The following is a 19,972-nucleotide window of genomic DNA, read 5'->3' as shown; positions in this document are numbered from 1 at the left end:
TATTTGCAAATAACCACAGAGGTTGGATACCAAGTAAAGGACTGGGGGAAGGAGAATCCCTGAAGGAATAAAAGATAGAATATGTTGTTGTGGAGAGACAGGGATACTAGGAGAATTAAAATGGGAGGAGATGGGAGAAAAGGGTAAAGGAGGGACTATGGGGAGGACAACTAATACTAAAGGGCGTTTGAGGAACCAACGTGGAAACCTACTACTGTAGAAGATTCCTAAAACACATGCATGTTTGAGAGGAATCTGAATGGAGTTACCAAATAACAGTGTTGACAACTGGACATCTTATGCCACCAAGTAAAACCTCCAGTGCCAGGAATGGGTGATACCTTACTGAGCTTTTGGCCAAAGAGGCCCCACGGAAACCCCCAAATATAGTAGGTAATTTCCAATGCCAGTGATTACTTTCCATAAACTGATAGGAAGGCTCTATTGCTGAAAATAACATTCACTTTTATCATTTAATATGGAATAGCTGAGTTAGTGCCTAATTAGAAATTTTGCCTTTATTGATTAGCCGTCATGGTAGTAGAAGCTATTCTGCTTGATACCAAAAGATAAAGGTAATCAGCAATATTACCAAACTCAAACCTGTGACTTACAACAGCAAGACATTCTAGTTTAATAGAGGCACAAATGTTATGGGAGCAACCAGCCACTTTGTGATTCCATGAGATAAAGCTCAGACCTACACTGACAAAGTGGCTTAAAACCCCAAACTGATATGTCACGGTCTTGGGGGATGCCTGCTATTATTATTCTGATAAAGGAACATAGCAATAAAATGTCTCTTAATGGCACCTTTCCCAATCCATATCAGAGAAGCTTCTTCATCTAGTAGATGGGAAACCCCCAAGTGCACAATGTGTAGAAAGTGACAGACATTGGGGCATTGAGTCCTAAATGGGATGTTTTGATTGAACCCCTCCCCACAAGGCTCAGGGAGGTGTGAGGAGAGGAGGCAGAAAACCTGTAGGAGCCAGAGGTGATGCATGACTCCAAGGAAACAGTGACTTCCAGGCACAGAAGGACTGATGTACATATGAACTCATGTAGACTGTGGCAGCAAATACAAGATTTGCACAGGTTCAGTCCTGTAGTCCTAGGACTGCGAGGGGAAAGTATTGATATAATTCTTTGAAACTTTCATGTATGCATATAACATATCTTGGACATATTCACCCACGCCAACCCTCTCAACTTTTTTTTTAAATATATAATTCACTGGGTTCAATTTCTGCTGCCAGTATAGGGACTGGAGTTGGGCATCCACTGAGACATGGTTGACCAAAGGGGTTCCAATTCTCAAACTGACTCTCCTTCCCTGAAGAGATCAACTGTCAACAGCTCCTCAGAAGCCCCGCCCCCAGAAGGAGCGATCACGGGGGCGGGGGGGCGGGGGGGGGCCCAGCTGTCTACTCAAGGTCCACAGGCAGCGCATGCGCGGGTGGGCGGGGCTGTATGCAGGGGGAGTCAAGGAGACCCCTGTTAAGCTTCTGGGCTCCTTCAACATCAGGGATCCTCAACCTCTCCCCAGCTGCCTCCAAGGAGCTGCCGCCTATTGTCGGTCACCGCCTAGGCGCGGAGCTGCTCGGACTTGGCCGCCGGTGAGCCCGGGGAGCCGACCTGTGAGGGCTCAACTTAGTTGAGGGAAGTCTGGGCGTCTGAGGAGCGGTCGCGCGCAATGGCCTCTCTGCCTCGGTTGTCCGCGGCCATGCGCGAGATACAGGACCCGGGTCAGGCGAGAGCAACGCGGGGGTGGACCCTTCTCCCTAGCATCCGTGGCCAGGAGTGGGTGGTGCGTCTGCCGATCCCAGCCTCCATGGATCCGCGTTCTCCTGCTGCGAGCTTCAGTGGCTCCTGCTGGGATTTTCCTCTGAGGGACAGCTGCTCGGCGTGGACATCCCAGGAAAGAGCTCCCTGGAACAGCGGATCAGTCAGGTAAGCACTGCGTGCCCTGGCAGTCTTAGGGCATTTTCCCACGCTTTCTCTGGGGGAGGGGGCGTGACCAATGCTCAGAAAACTGCGTTAAGATCCTCAGCGGGGGCCCTAGTGAATACCCAGCTGGTAGCTGCTTTTGGTAAATAGAACTGGCGGGATGCATGAAACGATGTAGAAAACCCTGTTTTCTTCTAGTTGAGAAACTGTCTACCCCCATTCCCACCCCATCTTGCCTCTGAAAGATTGGGTCACGCTAAGTTTTCAGACCCAACTGTGAATTCAGGAATTCACAAGGTAAATTGGATTTTAGTGTTCGGTCTTTGCTTTTCCTCTTCATAATGAATCTGTTTTGAGAGTTCATTGTCAAAATGATGTATCTTTTTTTTTTGTTTGTTTGTTTACCACTGTCACTCCCTTATCATCCCTATTTATTTCCGTCGCTCATTCACGTTTTTAAACCATTCCATTTTCCGGGTCTGGTGAAGTGCTCCAGCTTTTGAAAGGTTATTGTCTGTACAGGCGTCCCCAGGAGCTGGGATGACTCTGATATAAATTGGTGTCATTTTGTACACCTTCATTTCTTGGGGATTTACAGACTGCATTAAGCACGTGCCTTCTTAAGTTTGGGGTGCATTCATTCCCCTGCACCCGTTGACTGGAGTTATGCTGTGATGATGATTCTGTTTTAATTCCCGAAGTGGATCTAGCTGAAGTATCCTGTCATTCATATTGGAACAAAATGGTCATGTCATTTCATGTTAATTTCAGTTGCATCTCTTTGGCACCTGTTAAAGTTAAAGTTTTCTTTGAAAAATACTGCAAATAATATTTTGATTTCTTTTTTTATTTTTCCATTCAAAAATTTCCACTTTCTCCCCTCCTCCCATTCCCCTCATGCTCCTCCACTCACTCTCCTCCCTTCCCCTCCAGTCTTTTATTTTTTTGAAAAAAATTTCAGCCTCTTCCCTGCCTCCTCCCTGCCTCCCATTTTGCTCCCCCTCCTCCAACTCCTCTTCCCCTCCCCCCCACTCCATTCCCCCTCCCTCTTGAGTCTGAAGAGCAGTCTGGATTCCCTGCCCTGTGGGAAATCCCAGGTTCTTCCCCCTCCATCCAGGTCCAGGAGGTTGAGCATCCAAACAGGCTAGGCTCCCACAAAGACAGTTCATGCAGTAGGATCAAAACCTGGTGCCATTGTCCATGGCTTCTCATCAGCCCTCATTGTCCTCCATGCTCAGAGAGCCTAGTTTTATCCCATGCTTATTCAGTCCCAGTCCAGTTAGCCTTGGTGAGCTCCCAATAGATCAGCCCCACTGTCTCTGTGGGTGGGTGCACCCCTCGCAGTCCTGACTTCCTTGCTCATGTTCTCCCTCCTTCTCCTCCTCATTTGGACCTTGGGAGCTCAGTCCTGTGCTCTAATGTGGGTCTCTGTCTCTACCTTCATCCATCGCCAGATGAAGGTTCTATGGTGATATGCAAGATATTCATTAGTATTTTGTTGTGGATTTTTGCGCCGATGTTCATGAGTGAGACTGGCCTATTATTCTCTTTCTTGGTTGAGTCTTTGTGCGGTTTTGGTATCAGAGTAACTGTAGGTTCATAAAAGGACTTTGGCAATGCCTCTTCTGTTTCTATATTGTGAAACAGAGGGAGAAGGAGAGGAGTAGGGGGAGGGGGAAAAGGGTGGGAGGAGGGGAAGAAGGGTGGGAGGAGGGGGAGGGAAATGGGAGGCTGGGAGGAAGCAGAAACTTGTTTTTTTTTTTCCTTTTCTCAATAAAAAAAAAGAAAAAAAAAGATATTCTTTAGTATGGCTATAGGATAGGGTCATTTCAAGTTCCCTCTCCTCAGTTGCCCAAGGTACTAGCTGGGGACATCACCCTGGACACCTGCGAGCCCCTCTAGAGTAAAGACTCTTGCCAACCCTAAGATGGCTCCCTTAATTAAGATATATACTTCCCTGCTCCTATATCCACCCTTCCTTTATCCCAAACATCCCATTCCCCCAAGATCCCCCCATCATCCCCTTCTCACTTTTCTCACCCAATTTCCCCTTACCCCCATCCCACCCCACACCCAAGTTCTCAGTTTTTGCCCGGCAATCTTGTCTACTTCCCATATCCAGGTGGATGACTATATGTTTTTCTTTGGGTTCACCTTCTTATTTAGCTTCTCTAGGAACACAAATTATAGGCCCAATGTCCTTTATTTATGGCTAGAAACCAATTATGAGTGAGTACATCCCATGTTCATCTTTTTGGGTCTGGGTTACCTCACTCAGGATAGTGTTTTCTATTTCCATCCATTTATATGCAAAATTCACGATGTCATTGTTTTTTACCGCTGAGTATTACTCTAATGTGTATATATTCCACACTTTCTTCATCTATTCTTCCATTGAAGGGCATCTAGGTTGTTTTCAGGTTCTGGCAATTACAAATAATGCTGCTATGAACATAGTTGAACAAATGCTTTTGTCATATGGTAGGGAATCTCTTGGGTATATTCCTAAGAGTAGTATTACTGGGTCTTTGGGTAGGTTGATCCCGAATTTGGTGAGAAACCGCCACACTGATTTCCAAAGTAGTTGCACAAGTTTGCATTCCCACCAGCAATGGATGAGTGTACCCCTTACTTCACAACCTCTCCAGCAAAGGCTATCATTGATGTTTTTTATTTTAGACATTCTGACAGGTGTAAGATGGTATCTCAAAGTTGTTTTAATTTGCATTTCCCTGATTGCTAAGGGGGTTGAGCATGACCTTAAGTGTTTTGGACATTTGAACTTGTTCTGTTGAGAATTCTCTGTTCAGTTCAGTGCCCCATTTTTAATTGGGTTAATTAGAGTTTTAAAGTCTAGTTTCTTGAGTTCTTTATATATTTTGAAGATCAGACCCTTGTCTGTTGCGGAGTTGGTGAAGATCTTCTCCCAGTCAGTAGGTGGCCCTTTTTTTGTTATTGGAAGAAAAAAAAAAGAAATTCGCACCTCAGCCCAGCCTCCCATTTCCTTCACCCACCTCCCACTCTTCTTCTCCTCCCCCCACTCCTCTCCCCCTCCCTCTCCAGTCCGAAGAGCAGTCAGGGTTCTCTGCCCTGTGGAAAGTCCAAGGTCCTCCCCCCTCCATTCAGGTCTAGGAAGGTGAACATCCATACTGGCTAGGCTCCCACAAAGCCAGAACATGAAGTAGGATCAAAACCCAGTGCCATTGTCTTTGGCTTCTCATCAGCCCTCATTGTCCGCCATATTCAGAGAGTGTGTAGGCTTTCTGGGATTAGAATTGTTGTTGAATTATAACTTTATTCCATGCTGATCCGATAGTACACAGGTGGTTACTACAATTTCTTTGAATCTATGGATGTTTGCTTTGTTGCCAATTATGGTTTCAATTTTTGAGAAGGTTCCATGAGATGCTGAGAAGAAGGTTTGTTCTTTTCTGTTTGGGTAGAATGTTCTACAGATGTGTGTTAAATCCATTTGGTTCATTACATGTGTTAGTTCTGTTATTTCTCTGTTAAGTTTGTGTCTGGTTGACCTGTCCATTGGTGAGAGAGGAGTGTTGAAATCTATGTTTAGAGTGTGGAGTTTGGTGTATGCTTTGAGTTCCAGTAATGTTTCGTTTACATATTTGGTGCTTTTATTTTAGGGACATAGATATTCAGAATTGAGACGTCCTCCTGATAAATTGTTCTTGTTACGAGTCTAAAGTGTCCTTCTTCATCTCTTCTGATTGATTTTAGTTTGATGTCAATTTTGTTAGATATTAGTATAGCCACACCCACTTGTTTCTTTGGTCCATTTGGTTGGAAAACCTTTTCCCAATCCTTTACTCTGAGGTAGTGTCTGTCTTTGAGGTTGAGGTGTATTTCTTGTAAACAGCAGAATGTTTGATCCTGTTTTCATATCCATTCTCTTAACCTGTGCCTTTTTATAGGTGAATTGAGTCCATTGATATTTAGTGATATTAATGACCAGTGGTTGTTAATTCTGATTATTTTTTCAGGTTGTAGTGATTGTGTGTTTACCTTCTTTGAGTTGTGCTGGTGGAGGGTTGTCAGATTCTTGTGTTATTATGGGTGTATATAGATTACTTGGTTTGTGATTTACCTTCTAGTATTTTGTAAGGCTGAGTTTGTGGCCACATTTTATTTAAATCTGTTTTTGTCCTGGAATATCTTGTTTTCTCCATTGATGGTGAATGCAAGCTTTGCTGTGTATAGGAGTCTCGGCTTGCATCCAAGGTCTCTTAGTGTCTGCAGCACATCTATCCAAGACCTTCTGGCTTTCACGGTTTCCATAAAGAAGTCAGGTGTAATTCTGATCGGTTTACCTTTAAATGCTCCTTTGCCTTTTTCCCTTGCAGCTCTTAATATTCTTTCTTTATTCTGTATGTTTTATGTTTTGATGATTATATGGTGAGGTGATGCTCTTTTTTAATCCAATCTATTTGGTGTTCTGTATGCTTCTTGTACCTTCATAGGTATATTCTTCTTTAGGTTGGAAAAGTTTTCTTCTATAATTTTCTTGAATATATTTTCTGAGCCTTTGAGTTGTAATTCTTCTCCTTCTTCTAGCCCTGTTATTCTTAGGTTTGGTCATTTCATGGTTTCCCAGATTTCCCTGATGTTTTGTGTTAAGAATTTGTTGGATTTGTTGTGTTCTTTAATCAATGAGTTTATTTCCTCTATAATATCTTCAGTGTCTGAGATTCTTTCTTCTATCTCTTGTATTCTGTTGGTTATACTTGTCTCGTAGTTCTTGTTCATTTACCCAGATTTTCTATATCCAGCCTTCACTTGGTTTGTGTTTTCTTCATTGCCTCCATTTCAGTTTTCAAGTCTTGAGCTGTATGCATTACCTGTTTGATTGCTTTTTCTTGGTTTTCTTGGAAATCTTTAAGAGATTTATTCATTTCTTCTACATTTTTGTTTGTCTTTTCTGTTTCTTTAAAGCAGTTTTTCATATCCTGTTTAAGATCCTCTATTATTTTCATAACGTTACATGTAAAGTTGATTTCTTCTACTTCTTCTGGTATAGGGTGTTCAAGTCTCTTGTTGCATGATCCCTGGATTCTGGTATTGTCATGTTGCCTTTCAGTTTGTTGGCAGAATTCTTACATTGGCGACTGCCCATCTCTTCCTTCAAATGCAGCCAGGAGAGTCTTGGTGTCTTGGTTTAATCATGGTGTGACTGACATTCAAGATGGATCTCCTCAGTGCAGCAGCAGGAACTGTTCCTGGGACAAGGATCTTGCAGGCAGTAGGGCAGACTTGGGGGAGGCACGGTTGTGTGAGGCAAAGAAGTCCCTGCAGTAGGAGCTGGAGGGGCCCTGTGCTCCCTTCCCTGACCATCCAGCCAGGGATAGCTCATACTCACCGGTCTGATTAGATCTTCTCAGCACAGGGACAGTGACACCTGGTAGTCTGAAGACCCTGCAGATTAAATGGCAAACTTCCTTGTTTTGGTTTTTTATAGCCAATAGTTACATGAGTTTGTCATAGGTGTTGTACTATGCTAGCAGAAGTGGTTATTACTCAGTAGATATGATGACCAAACCCACTTTCCTTAGACATCTATGTGGACCTAAGGAATGGCAAGAGCAATGTCCTTAAATTACAAAGATGACTTTACCTACCAATACATCTCCATAAGATGAAAGACTGTTAGGGAGAATGGTAAGTTCTTTTAATTAGAAAGGATTGGGAAGTGAGGCCTTAAAGATAGGGTTGGTTTCTGGTTTATTTTTTGAGGAAGGGTCTAATGTCTCCCAAGGTGTCCTCACACTGGCTTTGCAGGTTCACCTTGAGCTTACATCATCCTGCTTGTACTTCACAATGCTGAGATTATAAGTGGAGCCACCAGGACCAGAGAGGGCAGCACTAGTCACTGAACACAGGACTTGCCACATGCTGGGCAGGCACTCTGCCAACTGAGATATGTCTACAGTGTTGTCTTTATTTTCCCACTATCCTTCTTTTTCCTCCATTAGTCAGACCCTCGCTGTAACTTACAGAGCCCTGTAACTAATCCTGCTTTGGTGTCTTTCGTGCAGTGTGGAGAGCATCACACTCAGCCTGAGGCCTTTCATCATGGTGGATCCACTATTTCAGCTTTCCTCTGCCAACGGATCATCACACTTTTGCCAGTAGCCTGATGATGCATTCTCTAAGTGCACCTGGGACAGTTTTCTAAATCTAAGCCTATGGCTTCTATGACTGTACTCTTATACCAAATCCTACACTGTAGCCAGCCCAGATGGTTCGTCTGTGTGTGTTTTCAAACACTTGTACTTCGGGAACATGATGTTTTCTCATTTACATTTATTGTAACATGACTTCTCTGGAGTATTTAATTGCTCATATTGATGAATAGAGTGATTTTCAGGAAGGAACAATACGTTTCTGGGCACTGTTTGAAAAGCATAGCTTATTTCTCAAAAAGAAAGTACTATGGGCCTTCCAATCAAGCTAAGGGAACTCTAGCTTTAGAATGAAGAGTTGCTGAAGATCTTCTCCTGTGTTCCAAGAGAGGCTCCTGGAAAGGGAACCTGGGCTACTGGTCATTTCAGGAAAGCTAATTTGCACGGTGGCAAAGGCTGTTCCCCATGATATCAGCAGTTTCTTCTCTGCACAATCTATTGTATTCTGGAAAGCTCCTGGAATCCCGTGATGCCACCAGTGATGTTGCAATACCAGCTGCCCTTAGGCCATTCCTTCAGTGCCTGTAGTGTACACCATTAGAGATGTTGTCAAGACTGAGGAGTCTACTTGGGGGAGAGAATGGTGATCATCATCCAGAAAGCAGAGAGATGCAGAAGAGTAAACAAGATCAAATGAATGCTCTGGATAGAAACAGTGAGTCCTGGGCAGGAGATGTTGAGCTTCCTGGAGAAGGTGGGCCTTCCAGTCATGGGGCAGAGGAGCTAGAGACTCTGAGATGCAAATGGGCTCTCCTTTTTATCATAACTACTAAAAGTCAACGATTCCAGAACATAAGTTTGTCCACTCCCTAATCTAGGAGCTGGCCATGCCAAAACTGTTATGTGGGAGTATCTAGCTTCTACATTTATTGGGGTTTGGAGAAATAATTTGGGCAGAAGGAGAGCAAACAGCAGAAGGCAGGGAGGCACTAATGTGTCCCCACCTTAGGACATGCCTTACTGCACCTCACACTCAGCAGCTTCCTTTAGGTTCAGTGGCTCTGACAGTAGTCACATGGAGAGAAACGTGCTTCTGGCTAAGACATTGTGTCCTGACTGTACAGCAGAATTCCTCTGACCACCTCTCCCTGACAGTGGCCCACTTAGGGTTCTGATCAGCATTTGAGGGGGGCAGCAAATTCTCTAGTGTAGCCAAACAACTCTCAGAGGCATGGGACTAGGGCAGAGATCGACTCTTCGATGCCAACTTCCATGTTCTGGACTGTCAGTGGGGAGACTTAGTGAGTCTGCTGATCATGTTCTGCCCCTGCATGACTTTTCATTTCACAACCCTTCCAGGCAGGAGATCTGGGCTCCTCACAGCACCTGTGAGGTTGTGCACTCTGTCATTCTCTTTTGGTTTTTGAAACCACTGTCAGGGCCCTGGGCAATGTTGCATCCTGTGCTGCTATGAATAAGCTTGAAGAGGTGGTCTCTGTTTTCACCTGAAACATGTGTAGGGAAGCAGAGAAAACCCCTGGCTTCTTATGTAGCCACATCTCTACATAGTGATGGGAAAGATTACATTCACAGAGGGTGCAACTCAACCGGGCCAAAAAATTTGGTTTGTCACTTGGTTCCAAACTTGATCTTTCTGTTTGGGCCTCAGGGTGGTCTGTCTGTCCTCTGTGCCTTGTCCTGTGCAGTTTCACTTGTGTTCTGTCTACCCACAGATGCTGCTATGGAGCCAAAATGCCACCCAATGCTCCTCATCAAGAAGCGGATGAAGCAGGAAGTGGAGAGGCTGACCACGGAACTACAGCTGATCACCAGCCAAAGAAATGAGCTGCTAGATCGCCCAAGCTTCATCAGTGAAGATACCATGGAGAACAGGTGTTCATTGTTTCAGTCTTGATGGGACTTTCAGCAATGTCACCCACACCTTTTTCCTTTAAGGTTTTGGGTTCTCAGTACTGGACCTCCAGTGTGACCCATGTCTTAAGTACTTCTCAAGAGAGGCAGACCTGAAGCTTGAGGGGAGGGAGGTGGTGACTCTAGCCGTTCTTCTTTCTCCAAATGAAAACCAGAGCCTGTGATCTGAGTCACACAACTAAGGGATTGAGATAGTAATGTTTACTTCCCCGATCGCTGAGTGCATTTGGGAAGGACCTGACAGGTGGTGGCTTAGGTGAGATACTAGCTGCTGTGAGTTTGTGTGAGTCTTTGAACTTGCCTGAAAGCTGATTGTGTACTGGAAGCTCCTGGTAGAGGCTGGAGAGACCCGTTCCCACTTTGTCCATCTATGTGCATGACTAGAAGTCCTGGGACTCATCACAGTTTCTCTCTAGCTTTGTGCCTCATACTCTTAGACAATAATGCTCCATGAATCTCTTTAGCATGCAAACATGGTTCTCTCTCTCTCTCTCTCTCTCTCTCTCTCTCTCTCTCACTCACTCACTCTCTCTGTCTGTCTTCCTTTTTTCCCCTCTCTTCTTCCTCTCCCTAATGTGTTTGTGATTTTATTTGTTTGTTTGTGTGCACGCGCACGCACATGCATTTTCAGGTTTGTGTGTCCATAGAGACTCTGGGATTCAGGGATCTGTAAGGGACATGATGATTTGCCTGCACCAATTTCCGGGTGGTGCTAGTGCTGAGATCAGAAAACCCCACTTTAAGCAGCATAGCTCTTGTCCTACATACTCCCCTTCATGACCCCTAGGCATCCCTTGTGGGAGCTCATAAAACTATCCTGTGTAATAGTCAAAGGGGACCTAGAATCGCTGTTCCGAAGTGGGAGAAATGTCATTGTAATATTGGTGTGGCAAGACGTGTAGCATAAACCCTGGTAACATGGGGAGCTACACTGAGTCTCTAAGCATACTCAGAGAACACAAGCAACCATGGCATCCTCCATCTGTGAAGCCAGCTGATCTAGTGCCAAGATAACAAGTTTAAAAGCACCAGGAGGTCCCTGTACATAGGATGCAGAATGTGGCATTCACTGGACTGTGGTAGACCGGGATACTACATGCGTTATCATGATCCTTGAGGCCTCCGTTCACAAGGTTCTTTCCTCCTGTTTCTAGGCCCTACCACAAGCCATATCCTTTCTATGAAAAGCTGAATTGGAGCATGTACAGGTCATGTCAGACCTAAGGACCTTGGAAGTTGATTACACTGAGACCTCAGATAAGTTCAGTGAGCTGACCAAGGAGACAGTTTTCTATCAGTAAGTGCCCATCTTGGCATGGACCCCAAAAGTTGTGAAATGGCCATCATTGCCTTCATTTTTCTCTGGATTCAGCGTCCGCAACTCAGGATCTAGCCTTTCTGCTTCTTAGCAAGCAGCTCTAGCATGCATCTCTTGGACTTTTATCTCTTGGACCTAGTATTCCTCCATGTGAAAGAGATTGTTAGCTGGAGGCAGGGGTTCCTGGAGTCAGGGGTGGCAGGAGGATGCTGGCAGGATCTTACTATGCAGAGCATCTCCACCAGTCTGCACAGCTGGCTCCTAGTGGAGCGGACTCAACTGGAGAAGTTGTACATGCTGAGGCAGGAGAAAAAGAAACAGCTGGATAACTAGGTGACTGGCCTCCTACTGAAGCACCACTTGGAGGACTTGAATGTGATCTGTAAGGACCGAGAGGAAGAGACTAGTGGCCTCAAACCCAGCAACAAGAGGTAGGGGCAGACAAATAAGTCAGGGTAAAGTTGGGCACCTTTTGCCCATTTGACTGCCTTTCTGCCCATCTACCCACCTGTGCTTTCACCCATCACCTTACTTATCCATGTTCCCATCCAGCCACCCACCTCATGCTACCTGGGGTGTTCATTTCAGTGTTCATGCACAAGTACTTCTGGGGCGTTAGCCTCTCATGAGAAACTGAATTATTGGCAAGCTATCCCTGAGTCTGTTTGAAGTTGCAGTCCAGTGAAGGACAAGGGTCAATAACATATAATACACCCACATGTCATTATGATAGGTAGCATTCTGTGCACAGAGCTTTGAGTAAGTGAGTTCCTGGTCCTGGGGCTCATTCACTCAGCAGGGCTCTTGTGAGATCACACATGGGCAGCAGTTTGCAAGGAGGAAATCCCCATGCACATGCCAAATGAGTGATTCTCACAGTCATGGATGTGGTTGACATGCGGCCCTCTCCTTTCTTCCTGCATCCCAATATTTTCTCTTCCCATTGCCCAGCTCTTGGTTTACAGTAATAGAAATTGAATAGCAGTTTGTCAGCCTCTTTTCTGTGAGTGGTGCTGGACAGTTCTGCCATCCAGCTGTATATAGTCTGGGATTATTGGATGATCTGCTGTGGGCTTTTGACAAGCTGGTGGTGGATGGGGTGAGACTTGGGCTTTCAGGAGGAAAATTTTCTAACTAGTTCAACACAGTCTGGTCAAGAATATCCTATTTTTAACAATAGTATTTCTCCCCAGGGAATTATGTGTGAGTTGTGAGATTCTTTTGAAAGGTTGGGTGTGGTTAGTCTGAACTGAAAATGTGTGTTGTTGGAGGCTGCTTGTTCATTTCCCAACTGCCCTAACTCAAAACAGCCACACAGAATATATATTATTTGCAATACTGTTTGGCCAATAGCTTAAGTATATTTCTGACTAACTTTTATATCTTAATTATCCCATTTCTATTAATCTGTGTATCACCACATGGCTTTGACTTGCCGGCAAGTTGCCAGTGCATTTGACTCCTGTGGGGGGCTACATGATTTTTCTCTGACTCTGCCTACTCTCTCTCTTTCTGCTGGGCTTTACTCTGTTAAGCCATTGAGCGAAAATAGCTTCTTTGTTAACCAATGGCAATAAAACAGATTAACAGCATACAGAAGGGAATCCCACATTACCTCCCTATTTCTGTCCAATTAAAAAGGAAGGTTTTAACTTTAACATAGCAAGATTGCATACAACAAAACAGTTTTCAAGCAAGAATTATAGTTACAATATTTATATCTACTTTCTCTTTTATTATAACTAAGGAACACTATAATTGTAACTACCTATTCTTCAACTCCTTCAAAGACATCAAAGAGTTCAGAAGGATATATTACGAAAGTAAGCAGGAAGTGCATTGTAAGCAACTTCTGAAATTCCAGAATTGACAGAGACATCTCGTTGCCTGGACAGTCATGAAAATTTCTTCTGTAACTTTGAGGCATACCATTTTCAGACCACAGGCACATAGTATCTGGCAGACTTTTCCATGAAGCAGGAAATTTCCAAGACAGTTCCACGTATATTGGTAGTTTGTCAGTCACGGTCTTCTGTATCCTGCAGAATGTCTGGCAGACTTGTTCATGACACAGGAACCCAGAAAGACCATCTCACATTCTTCAGACAACTTCAGTAGTAATTTTTCTTTGGGTTCTGCAAGTCCAGTCAGGCAATTCAGGCAAGAGCAGTTTCTTGCCCTCGTGATTAACAAACTCCATGAGGAGACTCTTTGATGTCCATCATCCTCTTAAAGTAGATTGGTGCTGCCAAGAGCAGATGTGTCATGAAAAGTTTTAAGTTTTTAAAACATTTTAAATGCCATATTCTGTTAGTCTTTGAAAGGTTTGAAGATTATCTATCTAACTGAAATATATCTCTATATATCTAGATAGCCTAACTAACATGATGACATTCTTGATCACTGAAGATGAATATTATTAGCCTATATTTCTTAATTATTCACTACATTTTAAATGAGCTGCACAAACACAACACTTTAAACAAGAGCATAAATGTACAAATAACAAAACTGACCTAAAATTTGTATCATTGAACAAAGATCTATACCACTGCAAAGTACCCATCTCTATAGAGTATCCCCTTTAAATGTAAACGCCTTTATAAACAATCATTTAGGGAATTTGGATGTAGTTCTCTCCACTACTTCCTGCTTTTTGTTGGGTGAAGTAATTTTTTTTAATCTTTTTTTTATTGAGAAAATGAGAAAAAAAAACAAGTTTCCACCTTCTCCCAGCCTTCCATTTCCCTCCCCCTCCCACGTTCCCCCCTCCTCCCACTCCTTTCCCCCTCCCTCTCCAGTCCAAAGAGCAGTCAGGGTTCCCTGCCCTGTGATAAGTCCTAGGTCCTCCCCCCTCCATCCATATCTAGGAAGGTGAACATCCAAACTGGCTAGGCTCCCACAAAGCCAGCACATTAAGTAGGATCAAAACCCCTTGCCATTGTCCTTGGCATCTCATCAGCCCTCACTGTTCGCCATGTTCAGAGAGTCCAGTTTTATCCCATGCTTTTTCAGTCACAGTCCAGCTGGCCTTGGTGAGCTCCCAATGGATCAGCTCTACTGTCTCAGTGGGTGGGTGCACCCCTCGTGGTCCCGACTTCTATGCTCATGTTCTCCCTCCTTCTGCTCCTCATTGGGACCTTGGGGGCTCAGTCCGGTGCTCCAGTGTGGGTCTCTGTCTCTGTCTCCATCCATCACCAGATGAAGGTTCTATGATGATATGCAAGATATTCGTCAGTATTGCTATAGGATAGGGTCATTTCAGGTTCCCTATCCCCAGTTGCCCAAGGAATTAACTGGGGACCTTGGCTTGGGAACCTGGGAGCCACTCTAGGTTCAAGTCTCTTGCCGACCCTAAGGTGGCTCCCTTAACTAAGAATGTGCTTCCGTGCTCCCGTATCCAACCTTTCTTTATCCCAATCCTACTTTTTCCCCAAGTTCCCCCCTTCGTCCCCTTTTCCCTTTTCTCTCCCCATCTCCCCTTACCCCTATCCCACCTCACCCCCAAGATCTCAATTTTCTCCCCGGCAACGTTGTCTGCTTCCCATAGCCAAGAGGATAACTATATGTTTTTCCTTTGGTTCACCTTCTAACTTAGCTTCTTTAGGATCACCAATTGTAGGCTCCGTGTCCCTTATTTATGGCTAGAAACCAATTATGAGTGAGTACATCCCATGGTCCTCTTTTTGGGTCTGGCTTACCTCACTCAGGATAGTGTTTTCTATTTCCATCCATTTGCATGCAAAATTCGAGAAGTCATTGTTTTTTACCGCAGCATAGTACTCTAATGTGTAGATATTCCACACTTTCTTCATCCATTCTTCCATTGAAGGGCATCTAGGTTGTTTCCAGGTTCTGGCTATTACAAATAATACTGCTATGAACATAGTTGAACAAATGCTCTTGTCATATGATAGGGCATCTCTTGGGTATATTCCCAGAAGTGCTATTGCTGGGTCCAGGGGTAGGTTGATTCCGAATTTCCTGAGAAAACGAAACACTGATTTCCAAAGTAGTTGCACAAGATTGCATTCCCACCAGCAATGGATGAGGGTACCCCGTCCTCCACAGCCTCTCCAGCAAAGGCTATCATTGGAGTTTTTTATTTTAGCCATTCTGACAGGTGTAAGATGATATCTCAAAGTTGTTTTGATTTGCATTTCCCTGATCGCTAAGGAGGTTGAACATGACATTATGTGTTTTTTGGCCATTTGAACTTCCTCTGCTGAGAATTCTCTGTTCAGTTCAGTGCCCCATTTTGTAATTGGGTTAATTAGCATTTTAAAGTCTAGTTTCCTGAGTTCTCTATATATTTTGGAGATCAGACCTTTGTTTGTTGTGGTGTTGGTGAAGATCTTCTCCCAGTCAGTATGTTGCCTTTTTGTCTTGGTGACAGTGTCCTTTGCTTTACAGAAGCTTCTCAGTTTTAGTAGGTCCCATTTATTCAATGTTGCCCTTAATGTCTGAGCTGTTGGGGTTACACATAGGAAGCGATCTCCTGTGCCCATCTGATGTAGGGTACTTCCCACTTTCTCTTCTATCAGGTTCAGTGTGTTCGGACTGATAGTGAGATCTTTAATCCATTTGGACTTGAGTTTTGTGCACGGTGATAGATATGGGTCTATTTTCATTCTTCTACAGGTTTACATCCAGTTATGCCAGCACCATTTGTTGAAGATGCTCTCCTTCTTCCATTGTATACTTTTGGCTCCTTTATCAAAAATGAGGTGTTCATAGGTTTGTGGGTTAAAATTCGCGTCTTCTATATGATTCCATTGGTCGACTTCTCTGTTTTTATGCCAGTACCACACTGTTTTCATCACTGTAGCTCTGTAATACAGTTTGAAGTCAGGGATGGTAATGCCTGCAGAAGATCCTTTATTGTATAGGATTGTTTTGGCTATCCTGGGTTTTTTGTTTTTCCATAAAAAGTTGATTATTGTCCTCTCAAGATCTGTGAAGAATTTTGATGGGACCTTGATGGGGATTGCACTGAATCTATAAATTGCCTTTGGTAGAATTGCCATTTTTACTATGTTGATCCTCCCAATCCAAGACCAAGGAAGGTCCTTCCATTTTCTGGTATACTCCTCAGTTTCTTCCTTCAATGCCTTAAAGTTCTTGTCAAATAGATCTTTCACTTCCTTGGTTAGAGTTACCCCAAGATATTTTATGCTGTTTGTGGCGATCGTGAAAGGTGAAGCTTCTCTGATTTCCCTCTCTGCTTCCATATCCTATGTGTATGAGAGGGCAACTGATTTTTTGGAGTTGATCTTGTATCCTGCCACATTACTAAAGGTGTTTATCAGCTGTAAAAGTTCTTTGGTGGAGTTTTTGGGGTCGCTTATGCACACTATCATATCATCTGCAAATAATGAAAGTTTCACTTCTTCCTTTCCAATTCGAATCCCCTTAATCCCCTTATGTTGTCTTATTGCTATTGCTGGTACTTCAAGCACTTTATTGAAGAGGTGTGGAGAGAGTGGACAGCCTTGTCGTGTTCCTGAGTTTAATGGGATGGCTTAGAGTTTCTCTCCATTTAATTTGATGTTATCTGTCGGCTTGCTGTAAATAGCTTTTATTATATTTAGGTATGACCCTTGTATCCCTAATCTCTCCAATACTTTTATCATAAAGGGATGTTGAATTTTGTCAAATGCTTTTTCAGCATCTAATGAGATGATCATTTGCTTTTTTTCTTTCAGTTTATTTATATGATGGATTACATTGATAGATTTGCGTATGTTGAACCAGCCCTGCATCCCTGGGATGAAGCCTACTTGATCATAATGGATAATTTTTCGGATGTGTTCTTGGATTTGGTTTGCCAGTATTTTGTTGAGGATTTTTGCATCGATGTTCATGAGTGAGATTGGTCTATAAATCTCTTTCTTGGTTGAGTCTTTGTGCGGTTTTGGTATCAGAGTAACTGTAGCTTCATAAAAGGAATTTGGCAGTGCCTCTTCTGTTTCTATATTGTGAAATACATTAAGGAGTATAGGTATTAGCTCTTCTTGGAAGTTCTGGTAGAATTTTGCATTGAAACCATCTGGTCCTGGGCTTTTTTGGGTAGGGAGGTTTTTGATAACCTCTTCTAATTCTTCGCTACTAACAGGTCTATTTAGATTGTTCACCTGGTCCTGATTTAACTTTGTAAATGATATTTATCTAAAAAAGTATCCATTTCCTTTACATTTTCCAGTTTTGTGGCATACAGGCTTTTGTAGTAAGATCTAATGATTCTCTGAATTTCCTCTGTTTCTGTGGTTATGTCCCCCTTTTCATTTATGATCTTATTAATTTGCAAATTCTCTCTCTGCCGTTTGATTAGTTTGGATAGGGGTTTGTCAAATTGTTGATTTTCTCCAGGAACCAGCTTTTTGTTTCATTGATTCTTTGTATTGTTTTCTGTGTTTCTATTTTGTTGATTTCAGCCCTCAGTTTGATTACTTCCAGTCTTCTACTCCTCCTAGGTGAGTCTGCTTCTTTTTTTTTCTAGAGCTTTCAGGTGGGCTGTTAAGTCTCCAATGTGAGCTTTCTCTGTTTTCTTTAGGTGGGCACTTAGTGCTATGAACTTTCCTCTTAGGACTGATTTCATAGTGTCCCATAAGTTTGAGTATGTTGTTTCTTTATTTTCATTGAATTCCAGGAAGACTTTAATTTCTTTCTTTATTTCTTCCTTAATCCAGGTATGGTTCAGTAGTTGACTGTTCAGTTTCCATGACTTTGTAGGCTTTCTGGGGATAGCATTGTTGTTGAATTCTAACTTTAATCCATGGTGATCTGATAAGACACAGGTGGTTACTAATATTTTTTTGTAACTGTGGATGTTTGCTTTGTTACCGAGTGTGTGGTCAATTTTCGAGAAGGTTCCATGAGCTGCAGAGAAGAAGGTATATTCTTTCCTCTTTGGGTGGAATGTTCTATAGATGTCTGTTAAGTCCATTTGCTTCATTACCTCCATTAATTCTCTTATTTCTCTGTTAGGTTTCTGTCTGATTGACCTGTCCATTGGTGAGAGAGGAGTGTTGAAGTCTCCTACTATTAGTGTGTGCTGTTTGATGGCTGCCTTGAATTTTAGCAATGTTTCTTTTATGTACGTGGGTGCTTTTATATTAGGGGCATAGATGTTCAGGATTGAGACTTCATCCTGATGAACTGTTCCTGTTATGAGTATAAAATGCCCCTCCCCTTCTCTTCTGATTGATTTAAGTTTGAAGTAAAAATACGGAACGCTTCACGAATTTGCTTGTCATCCTTGCGCAGGGGCCATGCTAATCTTCTCTGTATCGTTCCAATTTTAGTATATGTGCTTCCGAAGTGAGCACGTGTGAAGTAATTTTGAAGGGTGTTCACAGTAACTTTTTGGGGGATCTTGGTCCACCAAACCACATTAGTCTGGAAGGAATCCACAAGTTCTCATCCTCTGTGGAAACAAAAGAATCTCTTTTCCAAGACAACAAATCTTGAGACCCAAGTTTGAAGTCAAGATACCTTTAAAGTATATATGTTGGTTTACCTTAGCAGTCTGTACAATGAAATATCTCTGTGTAGTTAGCTCATTCACAGTCAAAAATTCAGAAAACACAGTAATATACATAATCCAAAATCTCTGTGTATATTCTATCTTTATGTGGCTTATTTTTATTACTCCTTTTATCTATGACTGTCTGTAGTTTATCTCCTTAAAGGCTTTTTATAACCATTTATTTCCTTTTGTAACTGAATATATTTTTTATTCCAACACTGTGACCCATTTAGAGTTCATTTTCATCTGAATTTGTCTTTATTGTGTATCTGTAATCCTTTTCTGACAAGGACTGCTTCTTAAAATGCAAAGTGGTGTGTCTAGGCCTAAGGCTGCTTTGCCTTTTGGCTCCACCTAATCCAAATGGCAGAGATCCATTCAGTGCATCCGAGACTACTGGGTGGGAGCCATGCTCACAGCCTCAACTCTAGTAACCAGTTGGCCCATGTAGCCACCAAATAACTTGCAGCACACTGCTCACAAACCCTGTTCAAGTGCTTGGCCTCCTGAAAGGGCCAGAGATCATGCTGACAACACACACCAGGAAGCCTCCTTTCAGAAACCCCAGTTTTTTTGCTACTACCAAATAAAGAAAACCTCTTATAAAGGAACCACGGTGCTCTCACTCCCCTCCAACAAACACAGCCCATCCAAAAAAAATGCCAGCTACCAAGAAGCCATTCTTATCTCTTTTCCTTTGTGTCTAGAATTCATTTTCAAGCTTCTCAGGTTTTACAAGGATGTAATCAGCCCCACAATGGCACAGCAGTCTATTGTTGGAGGCTGCTTGTTCATTTTCAGACTGCCCAGACTTGAATTAATCACACAGAAACTATATTATTTGCAATACTATTTGGCCAATAGCTTAAGCGTATTTTTGGTTAAATCTTAAATTAACCCATTTCTATTACTCTCAGAATTGCCATGTTGATGTGGCTTTCTGGTAAGGTTCTGGTATGTCTGTTCTGGGGACATCTAAATATCTTTTCCTTGACTCCACCTCCTTTCTGTATATAGCTCATCAAGCCTCGCTTTACACTGTTAAGCTATTGACAGAAAACATCTTCTTTGTTAACCAATGGCAATAAAACATATTAAAAGCATACAGAG

At 42.9% G+C, this 19,972-nt stretch overlaps 1 protein-coding gene and 1 non-coding gene across 2 annotated transcripts in view; one reads left to right on the top strand and one right to left on the bottom strand.

Annotated features, from left to right (window-relative positions):
- The first annotated feature begins 1,470 nt into the window (after nucleotides 1–1,470).
- LOC142836104 (uncharacterized) overlaps nucleotides 1,471–19,972 on the top strand; it is a 79,228-nt gene continuing 60,726 nt past the window's right edge. The window contains exons 1-4 of the mRNA XM_075950120.1: nucleotides 1,471–1,953; nucleotides 7,998–8,799; nucleotides 9,818–9,977; nucleotides 11,171–11,313. Of these exons, the coding sequence (XP_075806235.1) occupies nucleotides 11,228–11,313 (86 nt within the window). The 5' untranslated portion in view covers nucleotides 1,471–1,953; nucleotides 7,998–8,799; nucleotides 9,818–9,977; nucleotides 11,171–11,227. The remainder of the gene's footprint in view (nucleotides 1,954–7,997; nucleotides 8,800–9,817; nucleotides 9,978–11,170; nucleotides 11,314–19,972) is intronic.
- Nucleotides 18,556–18,662, bottom strand: LOC142836212 (U6 spliceosomal RNA). The gene has a single exon (XR_012908013.1). It is a non-coding gene; the product is annotated as a U6 spliceosomal RNA (small nuclear RNA).

Source organism: Microtus pennsylvanicus, chromosome 15, assembly GCF_037038515.1.
Source record: "Microtus pennsylvanicus isolate mMicPen1 chromosome 15, mMicPen1.hap1, whole genome shotgun sequence".
Classification (NCBI taxonomy): domain Eukaryota; kingdom Metazoa; phylum Chordata; class Mammalia; order Rodentia; family Cricetidae; genus Microtus; species Microtus pennsylvanicus.
Note: the sequence above shows the minus strand (reverse complement) of the source record. Positions and strands in the feature narration are given on the sequence as shown.